Source organism: Doryrhamphus excisus, linkage group LG2 (genome assembly GCF_037039965.1).
Source record: "Doryrhamphus excisus strain RoL-2023G ecotype Guam linkage group LG2, RoL_Dexc_Guam_v1.1, whole genome shotgun sequence".
NCBI classification, from domain to species: domain Eukaryota; kingdom Metazoa; phylum Chordata; class Actinopteri; order Syngnathiformes; family Syngnathidae; genus Doryrhamphus; species Doryrhamphus excisus.
The window spans coordinates 13,979,031-14,006,618 of NC_136358.1; the positions used below are offsets into that span (position 1 = coordinate 13,979,031).

At 40.5% G+C, this 27,588-nt stretch overlaps 1 protein-coding gene across 1 annotated transcript in view; it reads left to right on the top strand.

The window, feature by feature from the left end:
* The window catches only part of LOC131132437 (chemokine-like protein TAFA-2), a 47,273-nt gene that overhangs the window by 17,003 nt on the left and 2,682 nt on the right, over positions 1-27,588 (top strand). The window contains exons 2-5 of the mRNA XM_058078044.2: positions 11,032-11,126; positions 20,523-20,678; positions 24,192-24,316; positions 24,833-24,903. Of these exons, the coding sequence (XP_057934027.1) occupies positions 11,033-11,126; positions 20,523-20,678; positions 24,192-24,316; positions 24,833-24,862 (405 nt within the window). The 5' untranslated portion in view covers position 11,032 and the 3' untranslated portion in view covers positions 24,863-24,903. The remainder of the gene's footprint in view (positions 1-11,031; positions 11,127-20,522; positions 20,679-24,191; positions 24,317-24,832; positions 24,904-27,588) is intronic.

A 27,588-nucleotide genomic window follows, 5' to 3' on the forward strand; every position in this document is an offset into this window, starting at 1 on the left:
TAACCCTCACGGGGGCCGCCGCTAAAATAACATGAGCCTTGTTGCTCACTGATGTAAAACAGAGGACGATGGTTCGGGGAAGGGGGGGGGGGGGGGGTGAGGTGCATTTCAATATTTAATCAAGCAGATTATAATGTAATTTAGACTGATCCCCCCACCCCTCCACTTCATCAGCCACTTGCTAGTTTCTTGTTTTTTGGTACCACCACACGACAGGACTGCAGCAAGGGGACACCAGGTACATGATTTATGGATCACTCATGGCAGTATTGGACAGCACTGACAATAGGGGGGGTGTATGCGACATTTTCACAAGAGCTGGAGATCAGCAGGTTCGTGCTCTGGATGCTTCAACCTACCCCCCCCCCCCTTCATTTTCTTTGAAATATTGTTTCATAAGTTTCATTCCCTCTAGAAGATAAACTAAAATACTTTTTTTTATATTACATATTTTTAAATTTAATATATATTCATATTAAGTCATCCCTTGCCACGTTGCAGTTCACTCTCACAGTTTTTCAAAAATATATTCACAAATTTAAAAAAATACATATTCAAGTAAATGTCACATATTTATGTGCCTAAATTAAAGATTTCCAAGCATAAAAATGACTACATGAACTGAAATAGAAATAGAAGTCATTAATAGGACACATTCAAATATTGAATGTTGTCTTCTACACTTCGTCGCTAGGTTAGTAAGTAATGTTTAATAATAATAATAGTCATAATAATCACACAGGCTACTGTTGTGGCCGTAACACCAAGCAAAAAGTCAACTCTGTACTGTTAATTATGTCTTAAATAGCTAATTATATCTGATTAGGGGAGTCACGTCATGCCAAAAGGATCTCATCATGTTAAAAAACTTATTTAGAAGGTTTTAAAGAGGTTTTGTACAGTAAAGAGGGAATCGTACTTTGCAGAAATGGACTTATCATGGTCGGATCTGGAACCAATGAATAAGGAAGGGATTACCGTACGTGTATCCGTCAAGTGACCATACGACCTGAATCGGATACCATCTAGGCTTCGTTGAAAAGAATAAAAAAAATACATCTTGATATCAGAGAAGCGACATTTCAACTACTAGCTTTCAGTGAACTTTACCAGTGAATAGTTTCATCTTAATGCAGGCAACACACGTTGACATTTCAGCTTCCATTCAAAGCACCTAAGCTTTAATTACTCTGCAAGTTTGTCTCACCATTCTAAAATGCTCTAAGGGCAAATATCCAGCACCAAGCACAGGCATTTATCTGATTAACAGATTTTTCACATGGAATCATCTCTTTGTAGTTATTCATTGCCATGATATTCTGCGTTATCTTGCACTAAATCAAACAAAATTGGCATGATGGTTTTTCCACAGTTCCGCCTCTCTGTCTATTTGTTTTTCGTTGACGGTTTTTGTACGAGCCGAATGAATGAAAAATGAAAAATGTCATGTTGTATAAATACAACACAGAATCCACCATGCCATCTCAGAAGTGTTTTTGCTTATCTTTTCTATACTGGGAATATCACACACTGTGTGGCATGCAGTGCACAGTATCCGTCCTTGTCATATCGACCTGGGTAGGAGGCATCAAACCTGGCATTTGGTGATGATAATTGGCTAACAGAGATAGCGTAGCTTATGAGCTAATTAAAGAATGTCATAATTGCCTGTCAAAGTCTTGCCTGTCGTCGCCATGGCACAGAAAGGTTTTCATTGCATGCCTTAAAATAGATTTCCCTCGTGAACCAACACCTCACGCGTCACCTTTTCTACTCATCAAAGTATATGACAGCCGGCGAGCGGCAAATCTCGAACCCTCCCTCCAAGCCTCACACTTATTGGCTGTAGGTAATGCGACGTGGGAAAGTTCATCAGGTAGTCACATTTCATTTCAAGGCCTTCTGTGACCCCTGCTTTATTATTTGAAATCATACCTTCAAATCAGACCCTGTCTTTATTAGGTAAAACCAATATGAGGCACTGCTATTTTTTTATGTCGTTAGGGAGAAACCATATGCTCTTAACACAAGAATCTCACACATCTGTTTGCTTGGAGTGCTAAATGGCAGCTTGTGGAAGTGTAATGTTTCCATTTGTAGGAGAGTTGTGTGTCATTGTCACTGGAGTTTGAGCCTATACTTGCAAACATGAAACAAATACATGCACGTATGGACTGAAATCAAAGCTGACCACTCCACACCATTCTGGTGGTCAGGGATAAATATAAGTTCCCATTCATCATTTATTTTGCATCCTCTGCATTATCCCGCATCACTGCACGGCCATTTTTATCCTCAGCCGCTCATGGTTTGCTTCCATTTGTCATTAGGACAAACTGACAGGACAATGTGACACATTTTTAATGGAGGGAAGTTGTGTGATTTACATCAGTTATGTCTAATTGTCACCTATTCATTTTTTTCAGGCAAGGTACTTTATTCCAACTCCAAACCCTAAGAAACCTTTGTCGACTCTATAGTAGCGACCCATCGTACACACCCAAGGAGTCCTGGGAATGGTATACCCTGATAATGACTGGAAACTAGTGCAAGACACGGCATCCTACACCAACTTGAAGCTATACAATACAGTTGCAATACTGGCACGTGTAATACTGTAGGTATTTGGTTCGGTCCCAGGAATCTGGTCAGACAACGTAATAATTCTTAAAGTGCTCGTGTCACCAAAAAAGTACAAAAAACAGAAAAAGAAAATGAAAGTACTCACTTCAGGACCAACTCATTCAATCCCAGACAAACCCTTGTGTATCGATGGCACGCAGAATGTTCCTTGACTATATAAACATGGAACCCACCAAAAGAAAGATTCATCTGCTGTCTTTCATTAGAAATTATTTTTTGTTTCTACATTTTTCCGTTCCTTAATAATCAGCAGTAGAACATAAGGTTCAGGAAAATATCAGTTTCCAACTAAAAAAAGGAGAAAACCAGATTTAAAAAAAATAATAATAATGATAGCTCAAATATTTAAACAACTGTACCAACACAACACAAAAAGGTGTGTTTAACATCAAAACAATATATTTAAAAAAATAACACACTGAACTAGTTATAATTTTCACATTTGGAACTGAACTATGTGTGTGTGTTTGTGTGTGTGTGTGTGTGCGTGCGTGTGCATGTGTAACGGTGGTCAGTTGACTGCCCTCCAGCTGATGCCGCTGTCAAAACAAATAAACAAACAAACAAAAAAACCCACTGATTTTTTTCTCTTTATTCAATGGCAAGATGGCAGTGACAAGCACCTTATCATAATCATGTCACATTTACATTAAAGACTCATTGATGTATATACACACATCCATTTATTATAAATCAGCCACCTCTGATCGCACATCAGTGGTGTGAGTGACTTTGGACTTAATTTAGACATCATTTAGGCAGACACACTCCAGGAAATGAACACGTTCATCACCACAAGATCACCAGTACGTCTGAATTCCTGCATACAGTTCTTACCTTGTCATCATCCTCTGCTTATCTTGTCTTTCTAGTTCCACATTTGACCGTTGCGGTTTTGATGAGCGCGACCTCTCAGATAGCATCTCAGTGTTTCATTATGGAAGGTCGCCTCAGTGGCTAAACGCTCGAAAAGGGCAAACAGCATCAGTGTCAGGTGACAGCGTTTTTGGCCAAATGCAATTAATTTTTCTCTTGTCTTGAATGTGACAGTCGCTTGATGAATAGGGAGCACTAAGAGCACAGCAAGACCATTCCTGCATCGGATTTGGAGCTTAGGGTTTATATGGATGACATGTGAACTCATCAATGTGAATGGCTCTATACGCACAGTAGTATATGGAAGATTTTAACAAAACATTGATGTTGCTTTTTGTAAAAATTGAAGTTTTTAGTACTGTATTGTTTGTGCTTAGCAGGCTTCTGCCTTTCAAAAGATACTTTTACTAACATTACTGACAGTTTAGGATAATATTTGAGAGCATAAGCAGTTGGCCCACATGTGTGTCGGGTTTCTTTAGTACATGACATCACACGCTTCCTGCTGTGTTTTTAGTCAGGATGTCCAAAGAGATATCAGATCATATCGGAAATATTTTTTTCTGCCGATATTGATACCAGAGCGCCAGTGAAAAGCTTGCTGTCTCAGTATGTCTGTGGTTTGGTATTATTTCCAGGGTTTGGCCTTTGGATCATAAATAAGCAATTTACAATGACTTTATAGGTCTTCTTTCATTACGTCTAACCTAATAGCACACTTCAGGAATTGTGTGGTATTGTTGCAGAGTTTCACACTTTGCACTTTACTTGATGTTTGTGCCACATGGAAATGTGCAGCTTTCCAAATTGTATTAGTTGGACATGTAATAGCTGAGCGTGTTTTTTTTTTAACTCATTCAATACCAAAGACATTATATACATATATATATATGCATATTATATAAATTTATTCAAAAACAAGAGACAAACAGAGGTGGTAACACAACTCTGCACTAATGTATGTCACCTTTAGAGCAATTTTAAGCCACAAGGTGGAAATTATAAATAGTTCACATTTGTAAATAAATTATTATTTTGATGTGAAACCCATTTTTTGTATTGTTTATATTGGTAGAGGTTTTTATGATATTAGAACTGCCACATAAGCAAAACATATATACATCTATAGAACACAATATTCTTTGTCATGAAAGATCAGACAAAATCATCTATAGCAGTGGTTCTCAAAGTGGGGTATGTGTACTCCCAGGCGTACGTCAAATTCTCAAAATGAAGAGTGCACCTGAACACCTCGCAGTGCGAGGAGACCGCAGCGGGAAGGAAACAGAGCGGCAAGTTGTTCCTTGCTCATGTTCATCTCGTAAATCCTTGGACACAAGTTGCCGCTGCATTCAGGGACACTTGTAAATCCCAGCAAACACACCCACACATTGCAGCCCAAAGTATATGATATTTATAAAATCAACCACTCATAGAAGAATGTTATGAATGAAGACAATGTTACAAAATGTTTGTAACATTTTGTAACAAAACAGTCTGAAGGCATATGTGACTGTAAAAAGGATGGATTAAGACCCACTGATCTGCAGAATAATGGCCGGTACTAATATTCATTCATTCATTCATAATTGGAGTCACCAATTAACCTAGCATGTTTTTGGAATGTGGGAGGAAACTGCAGTACCTGGAGAAAACCCACACATGCACGAGGAGAACATGCAAACTCTACACAGAGATGGCCGAGAGTGGAATTGAACTAGGGTCTCCTAGCTGTGAGGCCTGCGTGCCGTGCAGCCCAATGGTACTAATAGCTTTTGAAAAATGTTGTTGAGACAAAATGTTTAAATAAATTGGCTTTTCTAAATGTATTGCATATTGCAGTGTTTATTTGTGAAATGGTTGTGAAAGTGGCATCACAGTAAAATAAGCATTGTGCATCAATATGGTATCTGTAAGAAAGCAAATAGTTTGTTTGCCGGTCTATAGAGATATCAATTATTTTGACAACCCACAGGAACAGTAATCCACAGAGCTGACACAAAGTCACAAAGATACTGCTCCGGTCTTGATTTGCTATGTGATGAATTGCATCTCAGCACTGATATGAGCGCCCATCCAAAAATGATCAGATATGAGCAGAAGATCAGAAGTGAAGCAAAGGCCCGAGGAGTCTAGTGAGCCTCCTCGCGTCCACTCTCGCCTGCTTGACACGGCGGCGTCTGGAGTTGCTAAGCGTCGCTGCGGGCTGGTGTGTAATGATTTGATTAGCGAGCCATCAGGACAACGTGCTAAAGCATTGCTTATTTTCTAGACCGGAGTTCATGCTTCAAAAACAGCCATGACAGCTACCATATCTGGCGATCGAAGCGACTTGACATGGATTTTCGCTGCTTCGCGGAGCCCGGCGACAAAGAACAGTGCCGTTGTTCTCGAGCGACGGGGTTGAGTGCTTCCCTCCTCGACTGTCAGAAGGGAACATCTGTGTTTTGGCAAATGAGACATGTTTGTTCTCACATGGAGCAATCGGCTGCCTGCAGCCGTCCGAGGTGACAGTCTCAGTCACGCTCCAAGTAAAGAGTGAGATAGAAGACGGAAGGGAAGGAGGAGAGGGGGGGTTAAATCCCTGTGTCGAATCCAGCTGCAGAAACCGAGAAGGAAAAGTCCAGCTTTTTTCGGCTTCTGCGCCTGCCCTGCAATATCTGGCATACTGTGGATTACAGACTTGTGCATTTCCAGCGTTTTTATCCCCTCCATTGAGAGGAAAAGTGGAAATTGAATCTTACACTTTTTAAAATGTTTACCGGCTTGAGTTGAAAGCGCTTACGGGTTTACGACTAAAGCTGATTTGCAAGCAAGATATTTCAGGAAAGCGTTAAATGCTTGAGAGAATATGTACAAAAAAAGAAGGCAGCGGATTTTAATACATTGACGAAAGTTCTCTCAGTCTCACAAAATCCAGTCTAATCAACGTCAGCCTTAATTCACTATGCTATGCTACCAACCAAATGTTCTCCTATATGTATATAAGTGATTTTATTTTAGTATGCCCTCTTGGGAACATGCTGTTTTGCGTGTCTGTAGCTTTAATGCTCATGGGCTGTGTTTGGCCACGCCTGTCTCCTTCACGGTCATATTGTATTAGTCTGAAGATTCCCTGAAGATAAAGAAAAGGATCAAACCTACAGATCCCCCGTCTTTAGATGCCCGACGGATACTCGGACGAGCTCCAGACACGTAGCAAATAGTGGTGGGCAAAACCGTTCATTTCAGTGAACCGGATCATTCCGGTTCATTCAGTAAAAAGTCTGTTCATTTCGGTCATTCCAGTCAATTGGTCGTTAGCCTATGATCTCCCCCTGTGCATAGACCCGGTCAGCCGTGTCGAGTCAGTCCGTTCACTCATGTTCACCTTCGTTCCGACTCAACAGTGCAACAACACGAGATGATTAGTGGTGTGTCAGTCATGAACAAACGGGTCAAAAGAACTAGTTCTTTTTTGTGAATGGAATGAACAAGGTCACCGACAGTGTCGGTCAATCTCTCGGTCTCGGTCTTTCAGTCAGGTAACACCACCCACCCACAGAGCGAGGTGCGACGATAGGATAAGACAGGCAAGCAAGCATATAGGAACCGTGAACTGACTCTCCAGCCAATCAAAAAAAAAGCATTTGCAACTGAATGGACTGAATGGGTATTTTAGGGGCGGTGACCTCGTTCATTCCATTCACAAAACTAGTTCTTTTGACCCGTTCGTTCATGACCGACACACCACTAGTAGCAAAGCCTTTTTTAAAAATCCTTTTAGTAAGTTTTCCTTCCAAAGTGGTAAAAACGTGCCCACCGTGCGGCCATCAAATCAAACTGTTCTCCAAACTGGATCTCCAAGTAACTCAAACAGTCTACTTTAATCTGATTACGCATTGCTGAAAGCGTATTTAATTACAGTTCACCTGCTATTATTTGACCAAACGACCAACAACATTGATTTTATAGCCACTATTTCTTCCCCGTCTACAAACATCTGCTGTAATGTAGGCCACGGTTGAAACCCTAATGAAAAACGTCAGTGAAGGATAATGTGTTACCTTCATTTTTTCATGTACTTCAAAGCCAATCAGACATTGCAGGGCTTGTCCAGTTGCAGTCATGTTTGTGTATGTGAAAGGCAAGGTCGAGTGGATTTTTTTTTTTTTCTTGCAAAGCACGATTATTTGTACGGCTGCCATTCAAGTGGGAAAACAAAAAGGTCACACTTTTGGTCAGATGTGGAGGACTTTAGCGTCATTCTGTTTTCACATTCTCTTTGTGCTTTTGAAAGGAAATGTGATCCCTATAGCAGAGCCTATTCATCACGGAAAGGATGAAAGTCAAGCACAACATGAATCTGAGCACATACTGTTGATGCACACGCACTACAGAGGCAGCAGCAGTAATGAGAGACTGTATTATTCCTCTGTAGAGGTGTCCATTTGCATTTGAAGGTTCTGTAAAGCTCACCGTAGGGTATAGTGAAGGGAGGAATACGGGCTACTGATCACAAATTATGTGTAATTTACCTCAATTAGTATCACTTTTCTTATTGCAGCCACTGCCCCCTCCCTTCCATATCATAGTAGGAAGTAGTAGTATTATCAATTCGGGGTGTCAAATCAACCATTAATTGTGATTAATTAATTACAGATTACAGACAATTAATTATTGTGTTTTCTTTTTTTGAACTGTGTTGTTATGTGTTGGGTATCTTGTGCTTGAGTTTGGAAAACAATGCTCAGCCACAAAGATGGACACAAATTGGCTGCCCTTGTGTTTGGGTTGGGTTAGCATCAGCTGATCAGCTCTCGCCGTAGTTGGGAGGGCAAAGTGAGGAGATGTGTGGAAATAGAAATAGAGTGTGTGTGATATAGTGATATGTCTTCTTTGTTGGGAGAAGTTTACCTACCACCAAACAGCCTAAGTCTAGCCTACCACATCACGGCTAACGTTAGCAGCGAAGGAAATTTGGCGAGCCATAGCAAAGTACTTGGGCAAAATAAACTAGACACACAAAATGATGAATGTTCCCGTCAAGTAGGTAGCAATGAATTACAAGCCCATAGTGGAAGACAAAGGGTTTACAGAGGTGTTGGAATCTGCGTCCAGTGACCCATCAACTACAATGACAACCAAACTCGGCATACGGTGCCTACAGCCACACCCATAAGGAAGTCCACTCCTCTGTGACATCACAGAGGTACCGTTTTGCAACGCTCTCTGAAACCGAGCGTTTTGAGCCATCTCAAACTTCTTTCAGGGCTCACTTCCAAATGCTCATAACCTCGTTTAGCACGAGAATACAACATTCTAACTACATTTATAGGTCAGAAAAGTGGAAAAAACATAATAGGTCCCCTTTAAGAACAATAAAGTACTTAATGAAACATCCTTTTTTCCCATGTATAATTTGCCACAGTAATGTAATGAATGAATGAAAATACCTCAAGTTTTTTTTTTAAAAAGTGAGATAAAAAACAGATCAATTAATTATGATCTATAATTGATCAAATTAATCTCTTTTTAAATATCACTTAAAAATATTAGAGGTCAAAAGATCCTGCAATTGGTCAAATTAATCTCTTTAAATCTCACTTAAAAATATTAAAGGAGGTTAAAGTGTTAATTAATCAAAATTATTTAATTAAATCCTGCAATTGATCAAATTAATCTCTTTTTTAAATGTCTTGACATCACTATTATCAATATAGTTTTTTTTGCAGCTTGGGGTCCCATGAAAGGTTCGATATACTGTAAATAGCATTAATGATATCAGGTAAATAAAAAATATAAGTGCAAAATTAAAACGCAACAATTTGTCACAAATAAAAATGACAAAAATGGTCAAATCTCCTAACTTTTCTCCATGGCCGTATTGGGCTGAAAGGCTGATTCCAGCCTTGTAGAGCAAAAAAAAAAGTGTGCTTTGAAGAGCACAAATATTGTTGCCTTGAATGGATGTTACAAGGTCAAGCTAAGAGACAGGCTGACACTGCAGCTGCACCACAACACAACACACTCAGGGACAATGAGACACCATTTGTACAACTGCACCCTCACTGTAGAGAGCGGCTATCAAATGATGCCGTGGCGAACAACCCTGTACTTTGTCATCAGTGACCCTTTTTTCACACGCGTTCTAATTGAGCCATTGCCATTCCCAGCTTTCAAACAACCAGCCATAAATCTGTCCGTGTGAAGGTGAACGTCAAAAGTCAGTCGGTGTCCAGTGGGAAACTATTAGAGCAAACACGTCAACGACACGTCATTCAACATACTGTAAACATGATGCTCCAATCCCCGCAAGCTTGTGAAACTTTCCAATTGATGTTTCAGTGGCAGTGGCTCAGGAGGTAGATGATGAGAGAAAACTGATTTGGAAGTGAATTGGAGTTTCCATTAAAGTAATATTCATTCATTCATTCATTTTCTACCGCTTCTTCCTCACGAGGGTCGCGGGGGGTGCTGGAGCCCATCCTCAGCCCCGGGCGAGAGGCGGGGTACACCCTGGACCGGTCGCCAGCCAATCACAGGGCACATATAGACAAACAACCATTCACACTCATTCATACCTATGGACAATTTGGAGTCACCAATTAACCTAGCATGTTTTTGGAATGTGGGAGGAAACCGGAGTACCCGGAGAAAACCCACGCATGCACGGGGAGAACACGGGGAAACTCCACACAGAGATGGCCGAGAGTGGAATCGAACCCTGGTCCTCCTAGCTGTGAGGTCTGCGCACTAACCACTCGACCTGAAAGTAATATACATTATAAAAATAGTATCGACTTTGTTGTTGCATTTAAAACTATGAAAAGTCCCAGAATTTTGCCAACCCAGCCTACATGCAGTCCAGTAAGCAAGAGGGGCAAGTTGGGATTCATTATAAACCAAGACCTTGTAAAGGATCAATTTACTGCAATAGTAACGAGAAATGCTGAACTTTGGGGTCTGTCGGAGACCAACAACATTCGATTTGAAGTCCTCCACAGAAGCTCACGCTTGCGCATCCAAAATAACTTTAATTAGTTACGCAAATAACATGAGAATCCCTGCGAGGTTTAGACAATCTATATGTCAATGAGCCAGCAAGATAAAAAGGAAGGGGTCAGTGAGTAAGGCGTAAACGCAGCTTGTAACAGTGCACGCTTGCGCCATTCGATATCGGGCCTCTTCCAGTAATTACTGCTGCGGCATTCCAGTATTTTTTTTCTCCTGGTTTTTTGGAAATGTGACCGCTGTCAGTCAAAGATTCCACGCAGTGTGGCAGATGGAACTCCACCTCTTCATTTAGTGGGAGGTAGAAGGTACAGTGGTGGGATGGATTAAGATTATGGGAGCCTGGCAGGGCAGTGGAGGGTCGTCACCTTCTGTTCTTGTTTCAAAGACAGGATGGGGGGGAAATAAAGGTTTGGGGGTGAACTAATATATCTTTATTATACATTGCTTCTCACAACCTAATGTGTTTACACTTGATATTTGCTTATAGGCTAGTAACCTACCGTTTCTCTTTGCCAGGATGAGTGAGCGATACACGCAGGTTGGATGCAAAGGGTTTTTACTCATCATGGTCCTTGCCATCAGCATCTGGGATATGTCTGAGGGCTCGACAGGTGAGTACACGAGGATACATTTTGCCACTCAATGTGCTATTGTTGCGGCGTGTCATAGACTGCACCCATCCAGATATAAGAAGGTATGTTTTCCTCCAGAAAACAGTCGGAAGAAGACAGGTCATCTCATATCTGGTGTCTTGAGATTTATACATGAGTTAGAGCTTTTCTTCCTGTCAGTCACACATTCATGTGACATATTTTTCCCAAAAAACAAGTCTCAAAATAGAGCGGCCGTGTATATATTTGAGATGTATTTTAAATACAGATGTTAATAATTGTAATACAGTAAAGTCTCGTTATATCGATATTGTCGGGAGTCGGAAAATATATCGATATAACCGGACTGTCGATATATCCGATCCTGCGCCGAACTGCATTAAAAGTGGGCAATAATGCACTCGACATTGTTCTATAGTATAGAACAATGTCGAGCAGCTTAAATCAATCTTTGCTTAAGGATTTCAATACCAAAAAAGAACACGGCGAACGGCTGCTTCCAGTCAACTTTATTTTTCACACTTCCACCACCAGAGCACAGCACACACACCGATTCCCGCACTTCCTGGTTCACAGGTCATGCTCAACTCGCTTGTGTCTTCGTTGGAATAGGTGTGTATGCTATGTCAGTTGGTTCTTCTGTTGCAGGCATGTGTTTGGCCAGCTATGTGGGGCCGTGTTCTTTTTTGGTATTGAAATCCTTAAGCAAAGATTGATTTAAGCTGCTTTTGTATCGATATAAGCAGACCAAATTGGCTGGCGGGAGATGAAAAGGGCATCGTAGTAACCGGATTATCATAATAACCGGGTATCGTACTAACAGAACTAATTATATCAAAAAAGACTAGAAATTTGCCGGGAAATGAAAATAGTATCGTAATAAGCAGTAATTTGTTATAACCGATATCGATATAACGAGACTTTACTGTAATACATTTTATTTGTATAGCGCTTTTCAGAATACACAAAGACGCTTTACAGTGAAGAAAAATAAAGTTCAGAAAAAAAACAGAGTAGTAGACATAAGTAGTAGACATAACATATATATAAATATAACATCTATACATTCATTCAGAGCTAAAAAAAAAGTTAGACATTAAAACGGATTTAAACAGGTGGGTTTTGAGTTGTTTATTGAAGGTTATTGAAGGGTGGGGTCAGCGATGGAGAAGGCTCTACCAGTCGTCCCTTGTTCATCGCAGTTAATTGGTTTGAGACCCGACCGTAATTAGTGAATTTTCATTGAAACCCGCAATGACGATCATACCTGATACCTGTCTTACTGAACAATTACTGACACCTAGTGGCCAGTGTAGAATACTACATTCACAATTACAATGCGTCATTTGTTTTGCCTCAAGTCATTTAGTTCATTTTTCAATTTGTATGCTTGAAAATGCTGAATTTAGGCTCTTCTGTCTTCTTCCCTCAATCATCCATGTTTTTTTTTTGACAATATTTTTGAGCGTCTTGAACAAATTAACTGGATTTACATTCTTTCTGATCAGAAAACTTGATTCGTTTTCCCGGAGGTTCCACTGTATCCTAAAAAGCTGTTTTAAATCAGGACAAAAGCAGTCATGCCTTGCCTCTTTTCTGTCGTGTAACAAAATAATTAACCCACATGAATTCCAAGCATAGCTGTCTGCATGTGGGTCCACTGTTGAACAATTAAAAACACATCCACACCGATGAGCCTGGTGACTTTGTCCTTAATTATTATAGAAGACAAGGGCACCTTCGATGATTTTCAATCAGCCTCACATATATATGCGGATTAGACACAGCAGCGCAGCAAATGGCTACTCATCTAAAAGTAGTGCCCAACAAAATTTAGTCCGATATATTTTTGCTTCAAAGACCGTGAAGCTGTGACATTGGAAACTTTATATTCATGGCACTTGGGTAGAGATTAGCGGAAAGTGATGGCCTCGGGGTTCATGGTTGGCTTTGCTGCATGTTCACGTCAATATGTCAATCAAATATTTAAAAAAAAAAGACAAAAAAAACTTTCCTACCAAATGCCCACTTTTGTCACAACTTTACCCATGCTCAAATGTCAGCCACTCTTGTGAGATCTGGCTCAGCTGCCATCCATCTGTTCACTTTCCAAACCAACAGGACGTGAAAAATAAAAATACAAAATATCCCCCTTCAGTAATTTGAGCTAATTGTATCGGGTCCAACTGGCGTCAATCCCTTTCTCATTAAAAGTGTTGTCAAGCTTTGTAAACCCAGCGAGATCAATTATGGCAAGTTGGTAACATTACAAGTGGAGGCCAAGCTACATGTTTGATCACTCCACGGCCGCGCTGACAACACACAGCCGCCGGTAATTGGTGGCGTACAGGCGTCGCTCCTGGCGGACAGGATGTCCATTTGCGAGCATGATAGATACGCACTTCTCTTCCTTTGTCGACCAATTAGGCGAGAGTGTACCTCTTTGATGGGCTCGCCTTTGACTGGCAGGGACGCGCACTCAAGGCGCTCATCATTCCAGCAGGAAGTGGATGCGAATAATCTCACATCCTATTTCTCTCTGATAACCATCGCGGCATCGCTAATTTCCCCTGTGCGTTGTGTCTGTGCCTGTAAAGCTGTTGTAATTCAAGGCATGCAAGCAGCCGAGCGAACATCCAAAATACACCAAATTAATTTGTTTCCAAAGATAAAAGAAGGAGGAAGAAGGAAAATGGGTGAATTCAGTTCATCACCAGTGCGGGACCATCTATTTATTACCTTTGCCGGGGGGTGGGGTTTGTTAGTGAGCTTTGTTTACAGTTGCTGTAAGCGCAACATGGTAGCTTTACAATGGGTGCCTGCACATTGACCCTGAACATCACACTTAAGAGCTCTCGTCACACAAGCTCTCGCCAGATTTCTTGTTCAGATAGAAACTCATGGGCACTAGAATTTGTACGATAATAAATAAACAAATGAATCACACAATAAATGACTTGATCATTTTGCCGGTTTCAATATATCGCCATGCTTCTCAGTTCACTCTGTGCATTGGTTTCAGCACCTTGTTCCATAGAACAACGGCATGATGGGAGTGAGCGCGTTTGTCGGTCATACAGTCTCTGTCTCGGTGGGTCAATCCTGCTAGCATACACAGTGTAGAAGGGTGGAATGGATTTCGTAGATTGCAATATAATATCATATGTTTTTCACTCATCTCGTGTACCGTATCGTTTTGTGATACTCTACTGTAAAAGTTGTTTAGAACAAATGGTGGAGCGGGACCTAAAAGTGGGTGGCCGATCTATTCTGGGTGGGCTGCGGACAGTAAAAAAAACTACATTAAACTATGTCATGTACAATCAATTTTTTAATGTGTACTTTGATATGATATGTACTTAACACTAAGCGATATTTTAGTGATCTGTAGTCATTCCTGCAAGGTATATACTCATGACATTTAGATAAGGAGATAAAAAAGTTCATACTCAATTCATAAAAAATGGCCCAATATCTGAAAGTGGTCCAACTAAATGGACATTTACTTATTGATGACGCAGGGGACACAATCTTATGCCTTGGCGGAGGTCTGCAGTAGTAAATCAGTTCAATAATGAATTGTGTGTATATATCACTTAAATACAGTTACTGTCTGTCTGGTGACTTCTGATTTATAATAGCACCCAGAATGATCAATAATTATTCAATATCAGCAAACAAAGGTGCATAGATGAAGCATGAAGAGCATGACTGAGTGGTGCAAAGCAGTGTTTCTGCAGCACAGCAATGATTACATTATCATTCCCATCAGCACTGTGAACGATATAAAGTATGTATCATTTGCACTTTCCGCACCTAAGCCAGGTATTTTCACCACCAGACTGAGTTAAAAAAAATCTCAATGAAAGCAATCTCCCTTGAAAGGATTCAGTGAGACAACATTTTCCTTCAGAAAAAAAAAAAAAAACGTTCACAGTCGGGTATCAGGTTGATGCCGTGGTGTTTCTCGGGATGATCAAATGTCGCTCTCAACGGCTCGCTTAGTGTGCATGGAGAAGCTGTGTGTAAAAAATGAGTCACAGTGACTCACACAACTCCATTTAAATTCCACCCCGACACCAACGGAACAGCTGAGGAATGTTTTATTCAGACTTCAGTCAGGTAGAGTCACTACGACATTAGTATGCCGACTACTCATTCCCTTCATAGGATGCCTGGCATTTAGTACAATTATGCATAAAGTGCTGTGCTCTGATGTGCCGAAGTGAGTTGTTTAGGCATTATTACATCATTATGTAAATACTGTAGACCCCTGATTAAATATGTTGCAAAGTCACGTTTAACTCCTTGTTAGTTATTTAAGATATTAAAGCACATAGTAGCGCGCCACCAATCCTGTACTCCCGGAGCACCCCCCAAAGGACGCCACGGAATGCCTTTTCCAAGTCCACAAAGCACATGTAGACTGGTTGGGCAAACTCCCATGCACCCTCGAGCACCCTCGTGAGGGTGTAGAGCTGGTCCAGTGTTCCACGACCCGGACGAAAACCGCATTGGACCTCTTGTAACAAAGGTTCGACCAAAGGTCGTACCCTTCTCTCCAGCACCCTGGAATAGACTTTCCCAGGGAGGCTGGTATAGGCTGATATAGTTAATCTTCAAACAGCTAAAAATAATGCATATGGCTAAAAATAACCATTCATTCATTCGTTCATTTTCTACCGCTTTTTCCTCACGAGGGTCATAACCAATTAGCTAAAAATGTCATCCAATACTTCTCTACAAGAGAGGAGAAATATGATCTCAGGGAAGAACTACATTTGAAACACTTATATGCTAGGACTACGTTAAAAAGTCATAGCATTTCAGTATGTGGTATCAAACTATGGAATGGATTGAGTAAGGACCTCAAACAATGCACAACGATGAGCCAATTCAAGAAACAATACAAGCAGTTGATGTTTGCTAAATACAAGGATGAAGAGTCTTGAACCAGTCATGATGTGCTATATATATCACTATATTGACACTTAGTATGGTACACATTATGTCATTGGATGGTCATATCACCTCGTACTTTGGTACGAGACAAAAAAAACAAAAAAAAAAAAAAAAACCTTAAACCATGTTAGGAAAGCAGGAAGTGAACAAATGTAACAGTTGCTGATTGTAAAAGTACCAGATGGAGGGGTAGGATTTAATAAGCTTTGCTTCTTCCTACTCCTTTTGGGCATGTTCAAATGAAATTAAACCATTACCAATACCTGAAGACTGACGCGCACATCTTGTGCTGGAAGACACAGCCATCCCACGGATGGCCGCTGTTGTTATTGAAGGAACTAGCATAAGTATGTGTATCAATGCGCTTAGGAAAGACGTTTCAGTAGTGTTTTAAGTCATCAAAATACGGTAAGATACTGCAATTATTCCATATTACCATCAGTGTACGTGTTAATGGTTTTTATGTAGTGGCATCGTTGTTTAGAATTTGTCTCAAAATGAAAGTTATGCTGATTACTAAAGAATGGAAAAAAGGAGAAACACATTTTTTTCCGATGAAAGTCTAATCTTTCTTTTGGTGTGTACCATGGTTATATAGCCATAGGACACAATATTCTGTCTGCTTTGAAAAATCAGTCAAAATCAACAAAAATGGCAGGTACCGAGAGGAACAGATTTAGAATCTTGAATGAGTTAATCCTTTAACTAGATGCCTTAACCAGCAAAAACCTGAAAAACAAATACCGATTTGTTATCCAAAGACAACATTGCACCCCCAATGAATGCACGTGGCCTCCCCAAAAGTTGCTAAATGCTTATCCACGCTCTACACCAAGGCAAGAAAGACAAACACATTGGGAGCAAGTCAAGCCGCGTGAATGTTTGCTCAACAAGAGCTGCCAGAATCTCTCTGTAAAGGGACGTGCTTCACACCGAGAGGCTGTGTCGTGATGGTCCCGATTGGCTATGGAAGCTCTTCTTGAATGCCCACTCAGCTTTCTCCGCCAGCAGATTCAGAGAAAAGCAGTCACAGTGGAGTGTCTATTTCGCTATGAAAACTAACATTTCTAAATCTGCTGTGACAGAGGGTCCCTTGATCCGTTTGTCAAACCTATTCATGGCTATGGGACAGGCATGTCGACCTGAACAACAGCATTCATGCGCATTCCTCGCTGGTGAGGATGCAAATCTGCATTTGCATGTGAGACGTGCAAATGTAAAAGTGCCCACACGTTAAATGTTAGAAAGACGTAGGAGGACAACCGGAATTTGGGAGAAGTTGGGGAAAAAATTGGCAAAGCTTTTATATTTGGAGGCAGTTACATTTGAAATGCCTTCAAATACAAAACGCTTGCAGAAACCCATCGTGTATCTCACTAAACAGCTCCAGGATCCAAACGTGCCTTCAGGGACCCGGAAGGTAATACAATTCCATTCAAAAGGATTCTGAAGTGAAACAAGTAAGCTGCCAATTAGGACCCCCGATCTCTGTTTAACCACGGAAGTGTCTTCATATGGCCACACCTCATGGAAAGGTCTCACGCAGCTAATAGAGGCAGAAGCTGTTCAGGCTCTAAATAATTCAGACAATGAGTGTGATCTGGAAATTGGCTCTTATGTTCTGCAGCGCTGGTACTTGCACCATTCTACACATCGGACGGACGCGGCATGCATCAATCATTCAATCATCTGTATTTTCTGGAAGCAGGAAGGTACTAAAACATAAATCACTAAACGCAATCATTAAATGAAACAGTAATACAAAATGTAAAAGCACTTTGTTGTCAGTTTCAGAGGATCGGTGAACTGCTGTATTGTAGAGTTTTTTGTATTGAAAAATGTGTGGTGTCTGATTGTCTTTGAACGTGTCAAGCTGAGTCTGTCGGGGTGTGGGCTGAGGTGGACCGATCGCCATCATTATCGGGTGACATTCGCCATGATAGATACAGTAGCAAGCCTGGAAAGTTTACGTTCTGTTTACGCATTTGGTACGCAATTTGTTCCTGAAAATGGTGCACATTGGCACAGAATGCCACCCTTATTTACACCTAAATTAAAGCACTGTGTAGTACCAGCACTTAAAGCATCCGCGTGGCATTATTAGGTCCTGCTTTGTCCTGCAAGACACCACGCAACAGCAGGCATCCCCCCTACTGTTGCTTCGTTAATTCCTCTATTTGCAAAAGGACGTACAAGATGTCGACGTACAAGAAAATCTCAAAAGAAAGCTCAGTCTACATTTCTCGCTGCTGCAGAAAGAGAATGCAAAAAGTGTAGGAATCAAGCATAAACTAGAAAAAAGAAGGCATTTCCAGTGTGGGGGAGGGAATTGCTGACTAGAAGACATGGCTTTGGGCACTATGATCACTTATTAATGGAAGTTCACAAGGAAGATCCAAGAGGCTACAGAAATTACTTGAGAACTTCGACTTTCTCCGAGAGATGGTGGAAAAGCTACTCCATTAATGTCAATGAGACACGCGTGCACCTCCCACAGTGGTTTTGACAGGGGAAGGGGGCTCCCGTTAATAACACTTTAGAGTTTTTTTTCCATCAGTTTTGGTATTACTATTTCAAATGCTTGTAGCTTGAAAATGGTTACAGATACGTACATACTGTAAATGAGAAAAGTCATCATTGTCAAGTTTGTCATGGGACTAAATTCACTCATCTAATTCATATTATGATGTCACCAGGCTCGGAAATGGTCAGATCCCTGTCTCCACGATACCAGTCCTCCTCATTCAGTACTGTAAAAGTGACCACTGCAGTGATTAGTTGAGGGGGGGGGGGAAGTTTGGGAACCACTGGCTTAGGCATATAGGTTGCATGCCACAAATTTGCAGCATTTCATCAGTAGCCACGTATACATGGACCCAAATATTCCAATTCCATTCAGGTTATTTGCTCAAATGGAAATAATCTAACCTTTGTATACACCTCATTCCGAAAGAAAAGTGCCAATCCGAATGAATATATAATCGGATTCACAGGGGTGGAATATTCCTTTTCTCAATCCGATTGAGGTATCTTGTACCCGCTCAAACGGAAAGTTGTCAGGGTGCGTTCTTCTTTGTCATGTTTTTCTTCTTCTGTTGTTTATTGGCGGTTGGCAAGCAGCTTTCGTGTGCATTACCGCCATCTGTGGAACAGAATCTAAACCTTTCTATACGCCATTCATTATAGAGTTATAATTATTAGCTTAATTATAAAATATTAGCAAGATTGAACTTTATCTTTTCCTGTTCCCGGGTGCGTTCTTTCAGCGAATGCTGAGATATGACATAACATGCAGCTCGAGACGTTCGTCGATTAAAAAAAACCGAGGCGAGCAATCGGCACTGGACTGCTGCGGAAAGTTTGTTTTTGATTCAAACTAAATTTCAAGACTGGACGAATGAAAAAGTGGCAATATGGAGTTATTCCAACAAGTGAAAGACAAACTCGACGAAGTCGGTATCACGTGATGTTGGTATTTACGCTTTACTGCACATGCAACATTGACTATTCTGTTTGATTATAGCGGCTGTTGGAATATTCCATGTATACCATTGCTTTCGGAAAGGTCATTCGGGAAGATTCCATTCGGAAAGAGAAAAACTCCTCATGTAAACGTGGCTATTGTTTTGCACACTGGCATCGCACAGTTCACACATACTTCACATCGCTTTACCACCTATTTACTCATCGGCACATACAATGCGAGGACACAATGCATGCAAGTGTAAACTGCGATTTCCTGTGTCTGGGTAGACGGGGATGGTCGTAACAGTCAAATGACTGAAACAAGTGCAGCCTTTCAAACCACTGCTGACAAACATGACTGCATTATAACATAGTGGGACTTGTGTGCAAAGCTGGAAAATATATTGTTTTTACTCAAAGGGATTTCCTGGCTGATCCACTAATATTCTACGCCTCAAAAAAGGGGAGGATATGTTGCCAGCATGGCAACGACAAAGTTTGTATTCTCCTAATTAGCAGACAGAATGTGAGTGAAATAATTTTGAAGGTGTTATTCTCAAATGGAACTATTACTTATTGTGGCTTTAAACTGACAGATATATCTTAGATGCAGTATGTGTATTTGTGTTAATGATCAGATGCATTATGTTATTATAAACAGTGTCCTTGAAATATTGTGTGCAACTGATGGGAGGTTTGAATTACCGGAATTATAGATAGCAGTGATTTCCTTAATAAGGACACAAGAAAATCAGTCATTGTACAAGATGAGAGTCGTTTAAAGAAAATGGCTTGTCTCCTTTAATGAGTATTAACACTGAGAGAGATAAAAGAGGTGCTGTAAAGGCCCGAGAGATGCTCTTATGGGACTCAATCCAAGGCCACAAGTGGAGAGTAATAACTTACTACACCACAACAGCATTAAACACTGTTCTCCCCCCCCTCCTTTTTTTCCTGTCATCCATCCAGTGGCACAGCATGTTCCCACAGGCACCTGCGAGGTAGTCGCCTTACGCCGCTGCTGCAACAAGAACAAAATCGAGGAGCGCTCTCAAACCGTCAAGTGCTCCTGTTTTCCGGGCCAAGTGGCCGGCACCACCAGAGCGGCCCCTTCCTGTGTAGATGGTACGATCCACCACAATCTTTTTTTGTTGCTATGAGTACTTGATTATCTTCCAGGATCTGTCTTCAGCAGTGTAATGTTTATTATACTTTATGGTGAACTTTTTTCAATGCAATGTGAGCTGCTGTGTTGAGACGCTGTCTCTTTATTGCACGTTTATTGCACAGGGCGGAGCTGACTGGCATTATGAAGTTGATATTGATCCTGAGCTTTTTCACTGATATCGGATGAGCACACCTTGTCATTACATAATTTTTTGCCAACTATTGATCTCCAGTATTACTATAATGTAACCATGTGATGTTTTTGCTGTTAAAATTTAATGTATTTACCTTCACTGAAAAAAGATGGGGTGTTAATTGGAAATAGGCTTTTTTTTATTTTAAAGATATTTGGACATGAAGTTGTATGACATCCCCATCAGCGGTGTAGTGCATCAACAGTGACTTCCTCCCGTCAGCTGAAAGTAGTTCCGGCTAATTGCTTCTCTAAACAATATGCATTCAAGAGAGTAATACATTTTGCATCACAAAGCTGCTGCCCCCTCAATCTTCTTCTTTCCCTTTGGGCTTTTCCCTTCAGGCGTCGCCACAGCAAATCAATTTCCTCCATCCAACCCTGTGTTCTGCATCTGTGTCTCTCACACCAACTACCCTCATGTCCTCCTTCACTCCATAAACCTCTTTGGTCTTCCTCTACGCCTCCTACCTGGCAGCATCCTTCTACCAATATATTCACTATCTCTCCTCTGGACATGTCCCAACCATCTCAGTCTGGCCTCTCTGACTTCATCTCCAAGGCCTCTAACATGTAATGTCCCTCTGATCCTATCCATCCTAGTCACTCCCGATATGAACCTCAGCAGCCGTATCTCTGCTACCTCCAGTTCTGCTTGCGTTATTTCCACACTACATGTAGATATGTCATAACATGACACGCTGTTTCTAATATTTTGGTTACCTAAATTAGCGCAACCACAGTACAACTTTACTAGCTTGACCTTGCCAATTCTCAGTATTTTCACACAATGTGTTAAATGTTCAAAGTAGAGACAGTCGCCAAAGAAGCTTCAAACGGTTTCCTTTAATGAAGAATGCGCCTCTCAACATGCTAATGAGTCCGACCTCAGGCCCAGCACGAGCGCTGGCTCTGCTTTGGTCTAAGAAGCAGCTACTCTGCCTAAACTCTGGATCCAATTGTGTTTGACCTATTCCCTGACATTTTAGTATTGACATTTTCTGCAAATTACAGCTGCGAGACGCCGGCCACAGTTTAACGCTTCATGGGTGTTCTCAGCAAAAATGACCAGCACTTAACCTTTTAATTATTCTCCCTTTCCCCTCCAAGATGGGATTACCTTCAGCGGTGCTCTGTGTGACACAGCCACCACTTTGATAAATCATCACATCGGCGGGGACATGCAGGGATTTGAATTAAACCTTTAAAATCAGTGGCTATTGATATAAAAATACAAAGAAAGTAGCTACCTTGCATTTAACACACATTAGCAGTGTTTTTTGTCTGGTTTTGTACTCCAAGCAATCATTTCAAACTCAATAATCCACCTCTCATTACACAATGCGCCTCTTGTTGCCTCACTAATGAATGAGTCCAAGGTCAAAGCCAAATTTGTGGGCATCTCTAACTAGCCACAATGAGAATAAATGAATAAGCAGCTCGCTTCCAGATGTTTCCAGCCATCGTATTTACCTCTGCATCATTAACTGTTAACTGAAACGCATACGATGTGCTACACATAGTTAGCGTTAACAAGAAACCTCGCTGGCTTTTTTGTTAATAGTTGCCGTTGCACAGTCCGCCATCTGCCCGCCACTGACCTCGTGCGCAGCGCTGATATACGCATAAGCGATAAAGTCTGGGGATACAAATTGAGTCATTCCAGTGCAATTTACTCTATGCTGTTATGTACAGACCATAATAACATCATCATTTGCTAATGCTAGTTGAAGCGTATGTGTAATATAGTAATATAGATAATAATAATACGGGAATATGGAACATACTGATTAAGGAGCGTACCAATATGAGCCCGTTAAGAAACAGTACAAGGTATATGGAAGAAGTATCTGATCATTTAACCTTATTTCATTCGGAGAGTCGTTTCTAAAAATATAATTTAACAAGAAAAACAGCAATAAATTGTAATTTTAATATTAAGATAATTTTTTGAAAATATCTAAAAAGAAGTCGCAATATTACTGGGATACTAATATTAAACACAATATTGAGTATTAAATTTATTTCAGTCGCACAAAATTAAAATATTAAAGACAAAATTTTTTTGAAGTCTTACCATTATGACGAAAAAAATCTTTGAAAAATTAGGTTGCTGAAAAAGTTCAAATGTTACATAAATAAAGTCAAAATATCATGACAACAAAGTCATAGTTACCAGAACAAATATTTACAAGAAGAAAGTTGAAATAATTGCAAAATAAAAACAAAAAAACCAATTGCACAATTACAATAAACTGTTGTAGTTGCATGACAATAAGGTTGACATATTGAATAAACTCATAATATTATGAGGGGAAAAGCAATGTCCTTTTATATAGAGACATAGAGATGAAATATTTAAGAAAATGTATGTTATATGAAAAACAAAGCAAAATGAAGTTGCAATTTTTGGAAAATTAATTTGGAGAAAAAATAAGAAAGAAGATTTACAAAGAATAAAGGTTAAATATTTAATTAAATATTGGAAAAGAAGATTTAATGTAATGTACAAAATATCAATGCATCCTTTCCTTTTTCAGTATGTCCCTTTGGTGGAAAAAGTTTGGACACCCCTTTTTCTTTTATTCCACAAAATCTTTTTTCTTCTTACCTTCTATAAAAGGGTAACATTTAAAGACAGGAAGTGCACAAATGATCAGTAATTGCTGAGACACGCCGAAGATGAGCTTCCCCCTACTTTTTTCAGTCATGTTGAATTGTACAAGTGTAAACTTTGTTAAGTATGTCCATGAATAAGGTTGACATATTGAATAAACTCATAATATTATGAGGGGAAAAGCAATGTCCTTTTATATAAAGACATAGAGATGAAATATTTAAGAAAATGTATGTTATATGACAAGCAAAGCAAAATGAAGTTGCAATTTTTGGAAAATTAATTTGGAGAAAAAATAAGAAAGAAGATTTACAAAGAAGAAAGGTTAAATATTGAATTAAATATTGAAGACCAAAGTTCATACTACTAATGCACTTTTTCACAAACCTTAGTCCAGTTTAATGAAATGTACAAAATATCAATGCAACCTTTCCTTTTTCAGTAAGTGCCTTTGGTGGAAAAAGTTTGGACACCCCTTTTCTTTTATTCCACAGAATCTTTTTTCTTCTTACCTTCTATAAAAGGCCAACATTTAAAGACAGGAAGTGCACAAATGATCAGTAATTGCTGAGACGTGGCAAAGATATGCTTCCCCTACTTTTTCAGTCATGTTGAATTGTACAAGTGTAAACTTTGTTAAGCATGTCCATTTGTCTTCCAGCCTCCATAGTGGAGCAGAAGTGGTGGTGTCAAATGCACCCGTGCCTTGACGGCGAAGAATGCAAAGTTCTCCCTGATCTGAAGGGCTGGAGCTGTGCTACGGGCAACAAGATCAAAACCACAAAGGTAAGATTTTAGGAGACAGGCATTCAAATTAACACGTTGAATGTGACCTTGCAGGCTTGGTAAAAGACAACAAGCGTCTCTTGTATTTATCCCAGTCGCTGTGCTCGGTCTAAAAAGAGCTAATGTTTGCAGTGGGACCTCTGGGGGCCTCTAATCAATGGGCTGCCATGTCTCCTTAGCACTTTCCAAACACTTTGAGCACCCAAACCGGCCAATTACTCGCTCCAATTACCTGCTTTTAACGTTGTAACACGACGCCCGTATCCTTCACCGTGTTATGATGACCCATAGACTTGGCTGCTGCCTCTCTCTCTCTCTCTCCATGTACTTAATTATTTAAAGTGTCCACACCACACCTGCCAGGAGCTGGCAGCCTGGAGCCTGGGGCTATTGATTCTGGGACTTGTCGGGACCTCAAAATGGGATATTTATTTATTTTCTTTTTGTGACATAGAGTCTGCTGACTGCCATGTTAACCAAATACATTTTTCCTTTCTTACATGGATGACTGAGAAGATTTCCGCAGATAGAGACCAACTTTGGTAACATCATGCACATCACCAGGGAGTCCAGGTGAATGTGTGAAGGTAATAATGATACATGCATATAGCATCATCCCAGATAGGATCATTAACACTTTCTCACTGTCTCACTTTCTTTGACAAAATGAGTGACTGATGAGAGGACTGTAAATCCAGCGGAGTACATCAATTTCAGAGTCATTACCTAAAAGTTTACCTCAAAGAGTTTGCAGTAATATAGTGCTGTATTGCATCATCGGGTTAACGTTTAACATGTTCATTCATTCATTCATTTTGTACCGCTTATCCTCACGAGGGAGCCTATCCCAGCTGTCTCCGTGGCCAGAGTCCCGACTGGTGGCCAGCCAATCACAGGGCACATATAGACAAACAACCATTCACACTCACATTCATACCTATGGACAATTTGGAGTCACCAATTACCGTATTTTCCAGACTATAAGTCACACTTTTTTTCATGGTTGAAGGTTCCTGCGACTTAGACTCCAGAGCGACTTATAAATGAAAAAAACTGTTTATGTTACATAAACCCTGGACACCTTTTATGTTTCTGTTTATTTTTTGTGTATCTGAATAACCATTGTGTTAGCATATCTTACACCTATTCAACCTGTTCTCTATTCTTTTATTGTTAGAACTTGCCTTCCAAGAGGACGTAATGTCTGTTTTGGTCAAGTAGTTTATCAAATTAATTACCTGCCAAAAATGCGACTTATGTATGTTTTTTTCTACCTAATTATGCATTTTTAGCCTTGTACGACTTATACTCCGGAGCGACTTACAGTCCAGAAAATACGGTAACCTAGCATGTTTTTGGAATGTGGGAGGAAACCGGAGTACCCAGAGAAAACCCACACATGCACAGGGAGAACATGCAAACTCCACACAGAGATGGCTGAGGGTGGAATTGAACTTGTGTCTCCTAGCTGTGTGGCCTGCGCGCTAACCACTCGCTTGCCTTGCCTAACATGTAAACTTCACACAGAGATGCCCAAGTGTGGACGTTTAACATGTGAGAAGCAAAAATATGACAAAAAGACTTCATTCATTCATTTTCTACCGCTTTTTCCTCACGAGGGTCGCGGGGGTGCTGGAGCCTATCCCAGCTGTCTTCGGGCGAGACCCTGGACTGGTCGCCAGCCAATCACAGGGCACATATAGACAAACAACCATTCACACTCACATTCATACCTATGGACAATTTGGAGTCGCCAATTAACCTAGCATGTTTTTGGAATGTGGGAGGAAACCGGAGTACCCGGAGAAAACCCACACATGCACAGGGAGAACATGCAAACTCCACACAGAGATGGCCGAGGGTGGGAATTGAACCCTGGTCCCCTAGCTGTGAGGTCTGCGCGCTAACCACTAGACCGCCGTGCCGCCCGACAAAAAGACTTTTACTTTTAAATCTATGAAAACTTTTCTCCTTGTCACACACTTTGTAAGCAGAGATACTCTTGTCCATATTTGAGTGACTAAAACCATCCATTTAGTGTTTACAGACATAATATGCTGAGAGATGACTTTGCACTATCTCAGCGTTCCCTCTCCTGCTGAAATTCCAGGTGTATTATGTCCGAATAATCCCGCCTGCGGTTTTAAAATACCCTCATTATCATAAACCCAGTCGGTGTCGTACACAACTCGACTCATATCGTTGTGTTGACTCCACAAACGCACATCACACACCTGCTGTGTTAATTCTCACAGCCAAACTGACTTCAGACACACGGTGGCAAATACTCCCTTACTTGTTACATTAGCACTTGTCAGACACCAATTAGGACAAAGCAACACCCACTCAAGTGTTTCCCTTCTCAGTATTTTTAGCTTCGTTTAAAAAGAATTATAATGATAATGACTTGTCCCGAACAGCATCTTCGTGCCTTATCTCTAATCGCAAATTGCTCTCAAATTGATGCCGCACTAATCACAGACTCAAATTGAAATGTAAATGGCTTTAAACGAGACGTTTAATGCAGCTCAGCCAGCAGCCTACTTTTATGGGGCCTGTTCTCTTCTTCACAAGTGAACAGTTTCATAATTCCTTCATCACACACTTTGTCAGTCTCTCTTTCATTATTGTTCTTGGTGTCTTTCATTTCGAGGCAAATTAGCCCTTTTGCATGAGTTGTCCTTGTCATCGTGTAAAAATCCAGCCTTTCGAAAGCAGGTGTGGATGACAGTGAAGCGTCCGAGGTTATAAAGCATCTAAAGTCAGACTTTTATAAGGAAAAAAACTCTTTTGGAGTGGACATGCTGGTCACATTTATTTAACACAACATGTGATCCCAGTGAAGCAAAACAACAGTGTTTTTTTTTTCATGACATAATCCATGCGGCCCACTTTCCAGGCATGACAAATGAGCTCACGCAAAATCAAACAATTACAATAGTGATGATTGGCGGTCCGATCGGTCCAAGCTCTAATAATCCTACACTTGATCCAATTTACTTAAGACTTGTCAGATCAAAACAGGAGCTATTGGCATCCACGTCAGTACCTCAGAACTGCACTTTAAGCATCATGGGAAGTGGGCTTCTAGCCATAAATTAGCCACATCGTTATACAAACCACAACGTTTAAGCATGAGGAAAAATAACAGCTTATGCACCGGAAATTAGATAGCTTACCTCATAATGTATATACTGGTCATATATTTCATTCATTCATTCATTTACATTTTATATTTCATATTATCTTGTAGTTTGTCTATATGTGCCCTG